The following is a 15385-nucleotide window of genomic DNA, read 5'->3' as shown; positions in this document are numbered from 1 at the left end:
CCCTTGTATCTAGTATGAATATACTCTCTTTCAGCTTCAAACCACTACCTCCTGTCCTATTGCTACAGGCCCTGCTAAAAAGTCTGACCCCATCTTTCTTAGAAGCCCGCTTTAAGTATTGAAAGGCCACAATCACGTCGTCTCCCCGGAGCCTTCTCTTCTCCAGGCTAAACAACCCCAGCTCTCTCAGCCTTTCTTCATGGGAGAGGTGCTCCATCCCTCTCATCATTTTTGTGGCCCTCCTCTGGACCTGCTCCAACAGGTCCATGTCTTTCCTGTGCGGAGGACTCCAGAGCTGGATGCAGTACTCCAGGTGGGGTCTCACCAGTGCAGAGCAGAGGGGCAGAATCATCTCCCACAACCTGGTGGCCACGCTTCTTTTGAGGCAGCCCAGCACACGGTTGGCTTTCTGGGCTGCGAATGCACATTGTCAGCTCATGTCCAGCTTTTCTCATACCTTCATCCCCCAGCCTGTCTTGATGCCGGGCATCTTCAACTAGAACAGGTTGCCCCGACCCAGGTGCAGGACCTTGCGCTTGGCCTTGTTGAACCTCAAGAGGTTCACACGGGCCCACTTCTTGAGCTTGTCCAGGTCCCGCTGAATGGCATCCCATCCCTCAGGCATGTCAGCTGCACCACTCAGCTTGGAGTCATCTGCAAACTTGCTGAGGGTGCACTCGATCCCACTGTCTGTGGCGTTGGTGAAGATATTAAACAGCACTCGTCCCAGTACGCACCCGTGAGGGACACCGCTCGTCACTGATCTCCATCCAGACACTGAACCGTTGACCGCTACCCTCTGGATGTGACCGTCCAGCCAATTTGACTCATCTGCCGAACAGTCCATCCATCAAATCCGTATCTCGCCAATTTAGAGAGAGGGCTGTTGTGGGGGACCGTGCCAAAGGCCTTACAGAAGTCCAGCTAGATGACAGCTGTAGCTCTTCCCTTGTCCACTGATGCAGTCACTCCACCCGCAGGAGGCCGCTAGGTTGGTCAGGCAAGACTTGCCCTTGGTGAAGCCATGCTGGCTGTCTTCTCAAATCCCCTCCCTGTCCTCCATGTGCCGTGGCTTCTAGGAGGCTCTGTTCCGTGATCCTCCCAGGCACAGAGGTGAGGCTGACAGGTACCTTTCACTAGATCGGGTTGCTCAAAGCCCCAGCCAGCCTGACCTTGAACACTTCCAGGGATGGGGCACCCACACCTTCTCTGGGCAACCTGCTCCCGTGCCTCACCGCCCTCGTGACCGGAGGCCGTTCCCTCAGCCCGCCCTTGTGTGCCGTGTGCCCCGGCCCCTCACCAGCTCGAAGGCCCTGGGCTGGGCCCACACCCCACGCGTCGGTGCCTTTCCTGGGCTGGGAGACCAGGAGGGGACAGAGGAGGCCAGACGCCATCGCCAAAGTACCAAACAAGAGAGGAGGAAAGCATTTTTACTGCTATTTTCTTGGTTTATTGGTGGTTTGTTTGGGTTTTTTTAAACAGGGGGAGGAGATGGGGGATGGGAAAGAAGGGCTCACGCCACCTGCGGCGATCGCCACAAGAATTGTTGATGCCGGGAGCTGGCACGGGTGAGCCCGCAGGGCGGCCAGGCGCGGAGGCTGGGCCTGCCAGCTGATGGAGGTGCGGCGGCTACGCCGGGCGCTCCTGCGATGCCGGGTGCTCCTGCGACGCCGAGCACTCCTGCAATGCTGGGCGCTCCTGCGACGCCGGTGCCGTGGCGTCACGGAGGGGAGGCCTGGCACGGTGTAGTGGTGCCAGGGCAGCCACGCTGCAGGTGGATCCACTTGCATTGGTTCTTCTTCATCTGCAGGTGGATCCACCTCCATGGGCTCCACGCTGTCAGCCACATGGTAGATGTGGCTGATGGTGCCCCTCGTCTGCGGCCGCCTCCTTTTGCTCTGCGGTTGCTGCAGCCATGCGTCTTCTCTGCCCCCACGCAAAGACGGGCAGCCGTACACTTGGCTCTTGGGCCTCTTGTTTCCAGGCATGCTTGGAAGACGAGGCCCTCGAAGCTCAGTGAATTGTGGGCCAGCTGCTCTGCATTTATAGGGCCCGGAACAATGGGCAGCGAGGTGGCTTGTGCCATCAGGAGGCCATTGTGACGGGGAGGCACGTGGCCAAATATGGCTGTCCTGGGAGCTGGGGGGCCTGAAAGATGGCCTCACGTGGGAGAAGGAGGAGGGTCGGGGGGGCGGAGGGCCCCTTTCCTGGGCATCGCTCCCCTGTGCCCTTCTGCTGCCCCTTGGGCACAGGGACTGCCCTCCACCTCCCCTCGTGTGCCTGGGCTCCAGCCCCCTCCTCAGCCCGTGCCTGGGCTCCCCTGGACGAGATGGCGGCAAGGGTGTTACAGGAGGGCTGGGGGTCCCTCAAAGGGATCGAGATGGGCACTTGGTGCAGCCCTCTAGAAGGGCATTTGGCCCTCTGCATCCAGGGACGCGCACGTGATGGAACATGAACAGTCTTACTAGAAAAGGAGCTTCCAAAGCTAGTGCCTAGTAGATGACGGCAGGACTACTGCATTTGCCCTCCAGAAGCAGCTGTGCCTCTATCTATTAAAGACAAGACAGACTGGAAAACGGAGCTAGAAAATACGCTTTCACTACAACAAACAAGGTGTTGCACAAGCCTTGCTTTGGTAAGATTTGGGCCCCTCAGTAGCAGAGGACAGTGCCACTGAAAGATTCCTGAACAATTCAGGGATACTGACCTTTTTTACAAAGGCAGTTATATGATAATATCACGCAAAGCTGAAGAAATCAGCTTCCTTGGGGGAAGCTTATTATAATCTAACCAAGCAGGATCAGCTAAACCTTTCAAGGGGCATTTAAGAGCTCTTTGGAGGAGGACTCAACTCCGCTGCTCTTCCCTTTGTCAACGATTACAAAGCCCTTCTGACTTGCCTTGGGCAAAGTATATGTCAATTTGCAGATTCTCCTTAAAACAGCAAGATCTGGTCCTCCAGACTTCTCTAAATCAGCCTGGTTTTTGGCAACCTGAAGCAACTGAAGCTTGATGCAGTGTACTGAAGCATAGGATCGTAAAGTCATAGAATGGTTTGGGTTGGAAGGGACCTTTAAAGGTCATCGAGTCCAGCCCCTCCTGCAATGAGTAGGGACATCTTCAACTAGAGCAGGTTGCTCGGAGCCCCGTCCAGCCTGGCCTTGACTGTTTCCAGGGGTGGAAACATCTCCAGCTTCTCTGGGCAACCTGGTCCAGTGTTTCACCACCCGCATTGTAAAACATTTCTTCCTTATATCTGGTCTAAATCTACCCTCTTTCAGCTTCAAACCACTACCCCCTGTCCTATTGCTACAGGCCCTACTAAAAAGTCTGTCCCCATCTTTCTCAGTAGCGCGCTTTTAAGTATTGAAAGGCCACAATCACGTCATCTCCCCGGAGCCTTCTCTTCTCCAGGCTGAACAACCCCAGCTCTCTCAGCCTGTTCTCATAGGTGCTCCATCCCTCTCATCATTTTTGTGGCCCTCCTCTGGACCCGCTCCAACAGGTCCATGTCCTTCCTGTGCTGAGGGCTCCAGAGCTGAACACAGTACTCCAGGTGGGGTCTCTCCATATTCCCCTAGATTATGAGGTGTTTTTTTGACAAAGATGCGTGGTCTGATATGTGTAAATGAAGTAAAGACTTTTTCAGAGTGTGTCTAGAGGGACTTTCAATGATGACAAGGAACTAGTATTCACCTGCAGGAATTACTGTAGCCAAGAATACATATGGAACTTTTTATTGGCTTACATATGGCACATGCAACATAACCATGTTATATTCTGTAATGCTTGGCTGTATTATTTGGTACGTGGAAGCACCTGAATAGTGAGTTATTGAAAACCTTGAAGGAGAAGCAGACAACTGCGTGGGCAATACTGGTATGAGAAGCACACAGCCCTGCCTATACAACATTTCACCTCTGCTGCTGCTGCTCTCCTAGACAGACCTTTCATGAGCCCATGTTTGTGAAACAAGATATCCCTCCCATATGCAGCTATAATTCTATAAACCCTGGCATTCCAGCACAAAGAAGTGTTTTATATAATGCCATTTAAAACTTGAAAAGCAGTCAGGAATGTTTCTCAGTCCGGGCACAAATTCACAGACCCATCCCTTTACCTGTGCTGTAATTATAGCCTTAAACTGTTGTTTTACTTCTCTGTCGCAAATAGTACTTATCCTAGACAGGGATATAAAATGAACTGGATTTTGGAAATCTGTGTTGTTTCTGGATTAGAAAATGATTTCTCTGCTCTTAGAGAATATCTAAGGTTCTCCCTCTAAGAACAAAGCACGGTCCAAAGACAGGATCTAACTAAAGGTAAGGGAGATACAGCATTTGAATACTGTCCTCAAAATCTGGTTCTTGTGTTTCTTCTACAGTACAAATAGGCTGCCATGTCATTGAAATTCAGCACCCATCTCTTCTTATAATAAGATAGCTAGGTTCTCCACAACCATGCAGATATTTTTGCTTTACTGCTGATGGAATTTGTCCACAGAGTATGTCCAGATGATGGGCAGAGGGAGAGAAGACCCTCCAGTGGATAGAATCTCTCACTGCCTGGATAAGGCAGTATCCCTTTCTAAATGATCTACCTTGTAGCTATGCTGTAGTTCTGATAGTAAGACTTGGGCAATTTGTTTTCTTCTAGTGAGACCTTCTCTTTCATGCTGACTGGGGAAGATGGGAGCCGGCGGTTTGGTTATTGCAGGAGGCTGTTGGTAAGTACATCACTTTCACCTCAGAATGCAGAATTCTGTTAAACAATATCTCAAAACTATAGTCTGAACTTTGAGGGTGTCTCTCATGGTTTTAAAAGAAAATGGAGTTACTCTGAAATTTGGAAATGCAAGGAGCTCAAGTAAAATAAGAATTCATAATGGCTGTCTCAATCAAATAGATCCCAAGTCTTGTAGGAAATTAACAAGAATGTGGAAAGTTTCTTGTGTGAGCACTTAACTTTTAAAATTCTTTATATTAAGTGCTTTCAGGCAGAATCAGAAATACTACAACACTGCAAACAAAGGCAAATGTATTTCTAAACATTTGTGAGTAGCGTTTATCTCTTGGACAGCTGCTTACATCTCCAAAGTACTCTGCCAGCACTGCCTAATCCGTCTGCAGCAGGTCTGTGACGGAGGTAAATAAGCCACCCTGTCAAGTGGGAGGGCAACAATGGTGGAGAGCAGGCCACCGTCACCATTTGCTCAGGACCGTGCAATAAGCTGATGCCAGTGCCGGGAAGTCTAGCTTCTCAGGCTCCTTTTCAGTCCTCATGACCAGAGGTGGTCAGCTGGTGGTGTGGGGACCCGACTCAGCCTACCAAACAGTTTTGTCTTATCACTTGGAAAATCACTGGTTACCTGATAAATTGAGAGCATGGCAGAGAGTGTGTGTGTGTGTGTGTCAGGGCAGGGCAGGGAAAAAAAAAACTGCACGAAGGCTTGCAAAGTGTATTAAGGCAGGTGAAGCACAGTGCAAACAGGGATTTTGCTGTCCATCCTGCAGATCTGACTGGGTAGCAGCAAAGCATACAGCAGCACCAGCCTATGTTCATCACCTCTCACATGAGTTTGGTGCTGGTTGCAAGTGACTAGGCAGGGAGCCATGGCTCCTGTGCTGTCCACGTGACAGTTGCCTACACTTGGTTGGAGAGCTTATATGGATATTGGATGCTGCAGGAGCATTTTGCATACTTTCTATGCAAGATGAACATCTGCAGCAGCATTGCAAACTTGTAAATAGCTACCCTCAGCTAAGAGAAAGGGACAGTGTCACTTTCCCCTTCCTTCCTTCTCTGGCATGATTACCCATCTTTCCAAGCAGGGAACACCTGCCTTCAGTTGCTTTCAATGGCTCCCAGAAGACAGGGCAACTCGCTGTCATGAGAACAGCACCCTCCATCCTGCATGCTGCTGGTACCTGACCCTGCTCTTACCCTCCCCTTTGTCTATGGCAAAGCTCCTTGTCGTGCAGACAGCAGATGCTCTCTCTGGGAGGTATTGCTGTGTGTGGTTCCTCTATTTGTAAGAAGTTTCGTTTAAACTAACATAACAGAAAACTTGTTTATCAATTCTGTGGGCGGTATTTACCATAGGTAGCATCACGGAGACTCGCTTACTCTGTGTAACACTGTGTAAGTGTGGGCCACAACGAGGTTTATATGTGGAAAGGAAATGTCAACGAAGGCTTGTGTTACAGTAAATCTAGGGCTGGTCAGGGGGTGATTCAGAGATAAACAAGTGGAGCACCTAGAAGGTATTCTTGCTGGCAAAAATAAGCATAACAAGATGTAGGAGAGCAGTACAATTCAATTACATTTTTATGTGTTGTCATTTAAAAAGATAATAAGGTATATTTGGAAAAAAATAACAAAACCTCAGAAAATGTTGTCTGGAATTAAATTACGGAATGTTTCCACTCTACCAGGTAAAGGTGGTTTAAGACTTTTATATTTCTGGGGATGTTAGCAAGTTTGGAATCATGCACAGAGCTTGCATTTGTGAAATGCAAACCAGTTGATCCTGGACCAGGCTGAGACTGAAATAATCAGCCACAATAGAAAAGATGTATACACAGGAATGTTGAATTAGTTTGTCAATGAAGGATTAATGTAGGCTTTTTTTTAGTCACTTAAGGCTCAGTGAAATCCACCCTACATTAAAGGCAAAATAAAAATAGAACACTGACTTTCAGCTGGTGCAGAAGATAGGTTAGCATAGTAGGAAACACCAGGAACAGAATTAAATCAATACTACACGTTTTTATATAAATGGTGTTTTGAGACAGCATTGGAGATTGTTTTTATCCTCCATTGGCTACGGCAAAAATCAATCAACCAGATAGCAAAAAAAATAATTTAAAAAAGGGAAAAATAAGTACTGTTTTGCTAAATCTATCTAATAATTATAAAGCCAGTTATAAAGCTGACCTGCTGCTGGCCTGGGAGATCACTTAATTCAGGGTGTTTCATCTGGTTCCAAAACTTGACGTGCAGAAGCTGATGTATCTCATCTCACTGGTGCAGCCTACCCAGCAGAGGAAAGTGGAGTGATACCAATGTACTTTACCAGCTTGCCCCTTCCTGGGGCAAATCCTGCTGTGCCTTCTGAGAGCAAAACTGGCACAGTCTGGGGCTTAGAAAGAAAGAGGATTTTGGAAGCTGCAGAGAAACATCTCAGCATTTCTCTATCTGGGGAAATGGCAAAAATAGCAGAGATTTGCTGTTATTTGGATCCTGCATCTCTTTCTGTTCTGCTGGGAGAAATGGTGGAATTGGGGTTGTTACCTGAAATGCCTTCTCCATAGGGTTCAGCTGCACTCACAAAGTGTAACAATTTCTTGTCCCCTGCAAATGTCGGTGCATGGGTGGAACAGCCTCACTGATGTGTACTTCAGTGTGATATATCTATTTACAGTCACGTGCATACTTTCTTGTTCTATGTATGCGAATACAGAGTTTGTACAGGCAACAAGGAGCAGGTAAATTCTGCAGGCACTGTTTATGGGCCAGAGGCTTGGGCTCTAAAGTACATTTTTGTATTTGGGTGCCCAGTTTCCTGACCAGCTTCCAAAAGCTTCAATTGGGGTGGCTCTGATGTCCAGGAGTGCACAGCATCTCCTCTGATTAGTCCCATTCCCAACCCACAAGTCCTGTCAAATGCAATAACATAATCAGGGAACTACATGCACTTTTTGGCAAACATTGCGTAAAAGAAAGGTGGGGCCGTACTGCGTAATACAGAACCATAAGAAAACCCTAAAATCATTATAAACTGCTCTTCTTCAAGACAAGCCAACTGCCATGAGGCTAATTCCTTAGAAAATATTCCCCAGCTGTCCTGGCGAGGGATGCTCTTGTGATACCCAGCAAGAGGCGTCCCATACCTTCTAGAGCATTTGGCAGCCCTCGGCAGCAGGCTCCACGGCCGGATGGGCCAACCAGCCTGATCCTGTGCGGATGGCTGTCTGTGTCTTCTGCGGAGGCTGGTGTTATGGTTCCTTTGTTTATGAAAGAATTACTTTTTGTCAGCCTTGTTCTCCTTCGGCATGTTGCAATATGAACGAACTGCTCCACTTTCTGCCTTCAGATTTCAGATTCTTCCAGACCCTTTTTTTGGGGGGGAGTGTGCTAAAACCCTGCCAAAACTACCTCAAGGGATACAGTGACAATTATGTTCTGTTTGTACTGCAAATCCTGTACAGTGTCCCATTTAAATGTATTTATATTGTTTTGTTTCATTTTGGAACAGGATTAGAATGGAATGTAACTTATTGTACCACAGCAAACAATCTGCACTTCCATAGAGAGCATGAAGTTTCCCAGTCACATCTTGATACCTCCAAGGCAATCGTGTAACAGCTTTCCTAGTGACTCGATGTGAGAAGTATGCATCTTCATATAAAAGGAAATGGGCCGATATACAGTAGAGACATTAACTCTCACTACTATGCCATTTTACTGCAAATAAGACATTTTTCTTTAATAACTCAGATTAATTTAACTTTCTTTTCTATGCTGATTAATCCATCAACTTGCTAGGCTCTTTTCTAGAGCTGTTCTTGGGCTGTGGCTCTGCGATATGCACGTGTCAGCAGCAAAGATGATTTGAGCAGTTCCTGCTGAGGGCTTAGCTTCACCCAGCTGGTCACGGCCCTTTCCAGCAGACATTACAATGCCCCCAGTGCTATGGGGCAGCAGCCTGGGCAGGGGCAGAAGGGAGAGCAGGAGCACACGGTGGGGAAGGAACAGGGGTGAAGCTGCTGTAAAATGAATCTGAGCGTACCTTGTAAAATACAGATTTTTAATTTGGTTTAGTGTATAATTTCATTTTACTGATTGCCTTGATTTAATATGTTAAAAAATAGCTTTCTAAGGGGTGTGACTGAAGTCTTAGCTCTTCTCTATCTGTGCAACCCCATAGGCTTGTGCCCAGTAAGAGCACAGTGGATATACAAGGATCACAGTGATGAAAGCAGGGACCTTCTCAGTGGGTTTCTGCTGACAGGGTCTTAGCTACAAGACCCACCAGTACTGGAAAATCGGCAACACTTTCCTTACTAGGAGGCCATGAACGGCTTCTGCAGCCCAGAAAAAGGGTGTAGACAGCCAGAGAGACACCAGGCCTGTATCCTTTGGGAGATGCTTGGATCCAGGGCAGCTCCTTGGCAGCCTGGGCTGTCAGTGTCCTTGTGGCTGGGATCCACAGCTGTGCCAGCCCCTAGCGCAAGGGACAGTCATGGCATGTAAGCTGCTGTTTTATGGGATCTTCACAAGCATCTTGGGCTTTACTGCCATGGGAGTTGCTGCATATGCTGAGGGGTGCTAGTTCTAGCTAGTGGGGCAATAGTGGAGTATAAGATACTGCATACTCAAAACAATGCCCTGCCGTTTGTCGCCACAGCTGGCAGCTGGTTCATGGGAACAGTAAGAGACACACATTTCTATCATATAGGGCAGACATCTGAGAAAACCCAGTTCTCAGAGCAGAAAGCCTGACAATGTCAGGATTTCTTGGCTAGTAGCTTTGTACTCGCAGAAATAATATGAAAACTTGCAGGGTCTGTTTCACCCTATCCTACCTCTTTCTTCCCTCTCACAGAAAAAATGCTCCTCCAGCACTTTTCTAGGCTAAGATGAGCTAGCCCCAGAGTTAGTGGAGGAGTGGATGCCTGAACATGAAGTGTGTATATTAAAACATGAAAAACAGTCGTTAGGTGGGACTAGTTCATCCTGCGTTTGCTGGGGCAGGAGAGGGGAATTCATTACACTGTGAAAGCAATGTTTGTGGGATGCAGGCTAATGTCTATGGAACTGAAAGAAGCTCACTGGGAAACCTTTTCATCCCCTTGCCTTCTTCCCTCCGTCCTGCCCTCCCCGAAGCACCTTTGACAGCCCCATGCATATTGGGTGCTCTGGCATTAAAAGTTCATGTTTCACATATAACAAGAGGACTTTAAGACAAGCTTTTGGATTTAAAACACCCACAGTTTTCTCATGGTCTGAATTTGGATTGGCCCTAACAAGGAATCAAGAGCCGCCACAGAAGCTGGCTTGTGACTGATGTATTCATTTTAGACTCTCAACATTTTAATTGTTCTGATTCCTGACACCATTAAGGAACACCTCTTTCTGGATATGTTGGCTTGCTGGTGAGGCTAGGGCTTGTGTGGCCATGAGGCTGTGATTGTGGTCTGATCTGACACAATAACCTGATTGCTGCAAACCTACTTTTCAGTCTGTATTTGTAGGTCTGTCATTCTTTAGATTAAGCCAACAACAAAACAGCAGATGTCCCAAGAAGGAGCTTTGCTGGGTTTTCAGTATGCCTCTCTCTTTCTGAAACTGCCAAGCCTTATCCAGTATATGCAGAAAAATGTTCATGGGAGGCATCTCCTCTATCCTCTTGATGTTATCCATTCAAGCTACGCATCCCATCAGCTTGTGTGTGGCTCTAATGTTTCCCTGTTTAAGCTTTGGACTGAGCCTACATCTTTCATTGTTCCAAGATCAAAACAGTCCTAGATCAGATAGGATTAAAATAGTGTCCTTTTCACTCTCCTGCAGAAGGGAGTAAACATAACACAATATGTATGTGAAAATGACATTTGCATTGTCATTTAGAGTTAAATATTTTTATGTACTATCTCTGTTATATGATCATTGCTTTAATTACAGCTAATTGCAATTGAAGCATCTGCACTTCTGGTCTCAAAGGGAGCCCAGGGTGTTAGAGGCTTATGCAGAGCTAACGCATGTGCTTTGGAAAGGCTGCTTCCTTCAGACAAGTCAGCTGCTGCTGTCCGTTTCTGATGGTCCTTTTTCACCTGGCCTTGGGGAAGCCCTTACTGCTTGTTCCGGTTTTCCTAATAATTCTCTCTGTGCAATTATTTAGAAGATCTCAGGTGAGATGTCCTGTCCCATTTTGGGGAGGAAGGAGCACAGCCCTTCTGGAGTTTTCAGGTTGATGTTAGTCTGTTTCTTGCTGCACTCCTGCTTCTTTGAGATGGCAGGTAGGACTATGGTGCATGTTTCTCTTTCTTGCTGTTTGGTAGGTCTGTTTTTGCTGCCGTTCCTCTCCACACAGTGTATCTTCAGGTAGATGGGAGAAGCTGGGAGGAGAAGTGCGGGAGGAAAAAAGTTGAGTTTGGTCCCCACTGCTTTGGTTCCTCTGATGTCAGCATGCTGGGACTAGCATTCCCCAGTTATTTCTGGGGCTGTGAAACCAGGAGCTTTCCTGATACACCACAGCCTCCCCAGTATCTTAAAAACCCCAAACCACTGAGTTACATGTCTGAATGGCTGGCGAGTATGCACACTGCAGGGACAGCCTGCCTTGCTTTGAAAGCAGGTGTGTGCAGTGTGTGAGACTCTCAGTGCTATGCCAGACCGGGAGGAGATCTCTGAAGGCTCCCCTAGATTTCAAGCACATGGGCAGGGAGGTGTGATTTGAAAGAGAAAAATGGCAAGCTTATTTTTTGGAGTGAAAGTCTCCTGTTTCTCCTGCCAAAGCAGGTTTTGGAGTCATCTTTAGTCAGTAAACTTCAGATTAAACTTCCTATAAAAAAGACTGTTCTGAGCCACTTGTGGACCAGCCTTGATGCAGATCTCAGCTCCTCCATCTTGTAGCCAAGTTCTTGTCAGTTTATATTCATCGTCTTGGGAAACTGTCTTGTTATCAACAAAACTCATTAGCATTTTCATTCGTGATACTGGACTAAGGCTGAAAATATCCTGGGCTCCATGAAAACAAACTGAAAACAAATCAAAACTAAAACATCATCTTCTCCATCCCTCTTCTTCCAGGAGGAGTGCAGTGCACCAAGGCAGAGTCACTCAGATGCCTCTCAGCTGTGCTTCTTTACCATGCAGCTTCCCTGAACTGGACCTATTCATCGTGTGGAAGAGTGAGCCTTGGAGGACATGACTCCAAGGCTTTGTAGCTACCTTGTAGAGCACAGCCTGCAGCTTGGAAGCACTCTCTTCTGGGAAGAGAGGAGGTTAAACCAGTACTGTTGGCCAGACCCAGTGCCCAAGTCTTCTCTAGTGAAGAGAGAAGAGTTCAGGCAGAGAAGGGAGGAGTGTCATGTCCCATACGATGTTTTTCTGGGAAAGAAGCAAACTAAAGCACAATGAGCAGGTGTTTTAGATCCATCTTTGAGATGTAAACTAATGGCTGAGAAGGGAAGTTATGTGAAGAGTTGCCAGTATTAGAAATTTGAGAAGTCCTGTCCCTCAGAATGGTTCTGCCTGAGGCTTTTCCTTGCTGCCTCTTACAGATGATTTCTACGCATCTGGGAGGCTGTGCTGTTTGCAAGAAAAAGTCTCTGAAATAACAGAAAAGGATGTCCTATACGATGAGTGCAAGGAGGGAAGAATCTCAGCTCTCAGAGACATGTAGCCTTTAAGACTTTTTAAAGCAGTGATATTTTATAAAGGAGAATCTTTGAGTAAGCGCTAAGCAGTTATTGTTTCTGGTCTTATAGATGACCCAGGAATGTGATGTTTTTACTGGCACTCAGTGAGACAGCTCTTGGCTGGGAGCTATCCAAGCCTCCTGGCATGGCTTCGGCATTCCTGCAGATTTGACACAATGATTTTAACCAAAATCCCACATGCTTGATATAATCACTCAGTGCCTTTAGAAAGGGTTTTATACCTAATATGGACAAAAAAGGGCTCTGCTTTTTCAGAGATGTGACGTGTAGTGAGCAGGTTTGGATCCAGAAATAGACTCATCTGTATTCACTTAGCTTTGGTATTTTTTTGTGGTCTTTATTATAACAGGCAGGCACCTGCTGACTGTCCAAGTCTAGATTGCAATATTCAGATTTAAAAAGCACAGCTACCCCCTCAGTTTCTCTTGATTGACATCTGTGTGGCATGTAAATGTCAAACACACCATGGAGAAGGTAATTACTGTATCATACTGGCCTTCTGTGTGGATACAGAGGAGATGATCAGCCACTTTGGCTAAATGTACAAGTGGGCAGAAGCTGATGGAAACAGTGACTGAGCTCCTTTATCACAGAGTTGTTATTAATGGAGATGATTCTGTCACTGCTGCATATCAATAATGTACAGCTGCGCAAAGAGGCTAAGTGATGCCAAGTGATTCTTTTGCAGCCACTTTTCACTCCCTGCGGCACAAGCACAGCTGACTCCATGAGATGCAAGGAGGTAGGCAGCCTCACCTATTGTCTCAGACCCCGCTTTCTGCTTTTTGCTGCTGGGGTATTGGGGTTTGCTAGCGTACCTGCAGCCATTCTGTGCCATGATGGACGTAGCTCCTGGACGAGGCAGCGTCAGAACTTCCTTGCATTGTATCTCGGGATTACACGTGACTGCATCTGAAGTCAACAAGCTGCCTTGTTAAAATAACAGCCCCTAGGAAGTGTGTGCCTGCTGATCTGGTGAAAATCAGTTGCAGCTACACAAAACTGGAATGCTGCATCACAGCTTATTAAAAATACAGTGGGAAGCTGCTATGCATGGATGTCACTGCCATCTGCGCGCATTGTACGCATGCAGGACACAGGCAGACCAGCTCTGTGCTCTGAGGACCTTGCCAGTGAGGATGGTTTTTCTAAAGTACTCAGTATTGGCGTAATTCTACTTCTTTTCCAGTAAATAAGCCGAATCCAGCAAGTGGTTGTACCCTTCTTTCACACACAGTGCTGCCGGGCCTTTCCCTGCAGTGGTATAGGCAGGGTTGCAGAGTCCGGTATACTGAGGGAATAAATGTCAGTCACGCCAATTTAAACCATTTCTTTCTCTAGGAAATATATTCAATAAGATGGTTATAGAGGACAGTCTTTATAGGGTTTTTTTTGGAGGGATGAGGGGTGGGGGGAATTTGCATCATTGATTCATACTTGCCACTGTTTAAGTTATTTAAGAGTTTCATGTTTATCATGCATTAATCTGAGGAAGTTAATGATTTAGCTCATGCAGCTTGTCTTTGTTTAGGTCTATGAGCTTGCTTACTGTAAGTTGAGCTCTCTTTGAGCATCATGGAGTGAGTGAGGAACTAAAGCCATCACAACTTCCCTTGAACACTGTAGTGCTCATCTCCCAGCGTGTGGCCCCAGGGTGGCCCCACTCCTCATGCCGCAGCAGGAGCAGAGGACAATGATAGCACAGGCTTGAGTTATAGTCATAGTTAAATGTGCTTTTATGGCTGCAAGCTGGAGCGATATTCGAATACAGCTCCAATGCGCTGTGATTTCCAAAGTGGATAAGCACTATTTACGCTTTTTAGTTTCCTGTCTTGTGGAAGAAATATGATGCTTTTCCAAGAGTAGCTATTTTGATGGAGAAGTGGATAGCGAAAGATATCACATGATGGCCAACTGTGTGATCAGAGAGAAAAGTGTATTTCCTTATGACTCCAAATTAAGATGTAATTTCAATCTCCTTTTTACTGTTATCAGCCAAGTGGAAAAGGCCCACGCCTACCTGAAGTTTATTGCGTCATCAGCCGGCTGGGGTGCTTTGACTTATTTTCCAAGGTAAGAACATTTTTTTTTCAATATTGCTTTTTAATTTGATTGTTTACTGAGACGCATCCGCAGTGATGGGCCAGATGAGAAGAATTTCTTCTTTTGATGGGAGATAACTGTATTTTACAGTTGCTGTTTTGGATATTCCATCCCTATTATTGGGTTCATCAAAGAATGTCTTATTACTTCTGTGACTGAGGCAGAACCTGATTCAAAAAACATCTGGGTGTCTGTATGATCTGGCTGACTGAATTTTTTTCCATTGTTTTCTAAAGCCGTTCTGTGCTGAGCTGTAATTCTTGGCATCCACAGTTTGAATGATGGGCCAGTACCACTTTTACTCCAATACCCTGTGGAATGATGAGGTTAAGAAAAAAGATTATTTGATAAGTGAATTCTATATGCTTAACTCTATTGACACGTTTTTTTATCCTAGGAGGCTGGGAGCATGGATAATCTTTTAATTGGCCTCCACATTAATGAATGCAAAGCTGCATTGTATGCTGATGTGGTTTACCTAGGTAATACATTTCTTGACACAGGAGTTTCGAGACAATGAGCAGGGCATTGCAGCTAAACTGACGGATTAAATAGCCATAGAAACAGTTAACCGCCAGTCAGCTCCAGAGCCACAAGCATTCTTCTTTTGTAAGACAAAAGGTTATTAAAATCAACTATTAAGAACATTTCTGATTAATTAACATTTGAAATATCTCTCTAGCTGCCAGTTTAGGGCCTCCTGGTCCTCTGAGAGCGTGTCCTGCAAAATCCAGTGAGCACCTCAGAGTTTTGTATAGGATTTGCTGGTGATCTGTGGAGAACAATGACATGTCCAATGTCAAATGGCTGCCTTTCCCTTTTCCAACTTCGATACAGTG

At 46.4% G+C, this 15385-nt stretch overlaps 1 protein-coding gene across 1 annotated transcript in view; it reads left to right on the top strand.

Annotated features, from left to right (window-relative positions):
• Nucleotides 1-15385, top strand: part of DENND2B (DENN domain containing 2B) — a 146153-nt gene that overhangs the window by 98060 nt on the left and 32708 nt on the right. Inside the window, exons 10-11 of the mRNA XM_082317029.1 lie at nucleotides 4657-4726; nucleotides 14439-14516. Of these exons, the coding sequence (XP_082173155.1) occupies nucleotides 4657-4726; nucleotides 14439-14516 (148 nt within the window). The remainder of the gene's footprint in view (nucleotides 1-4656; nucleotides 4727-14438; nucleotides 14517-15385) is intronic.

Source organism: Platalea leucorodia (genome assembly GCF_965183815.1).
Source record: "Platalea leucorodia genome assembly, chromosome: 7".
Classification (NCBI taxonomy): Eukaryota; Metazoa; Chordata; class Aves; order Pelecaniformes; family Threskiornithidae; genus Platalea; species Platalea leucorodia.
Note: the sequence above shows the minus strand (reverse complement) of the source record. Positions and strands in the feature narration are given on the sequence as shown.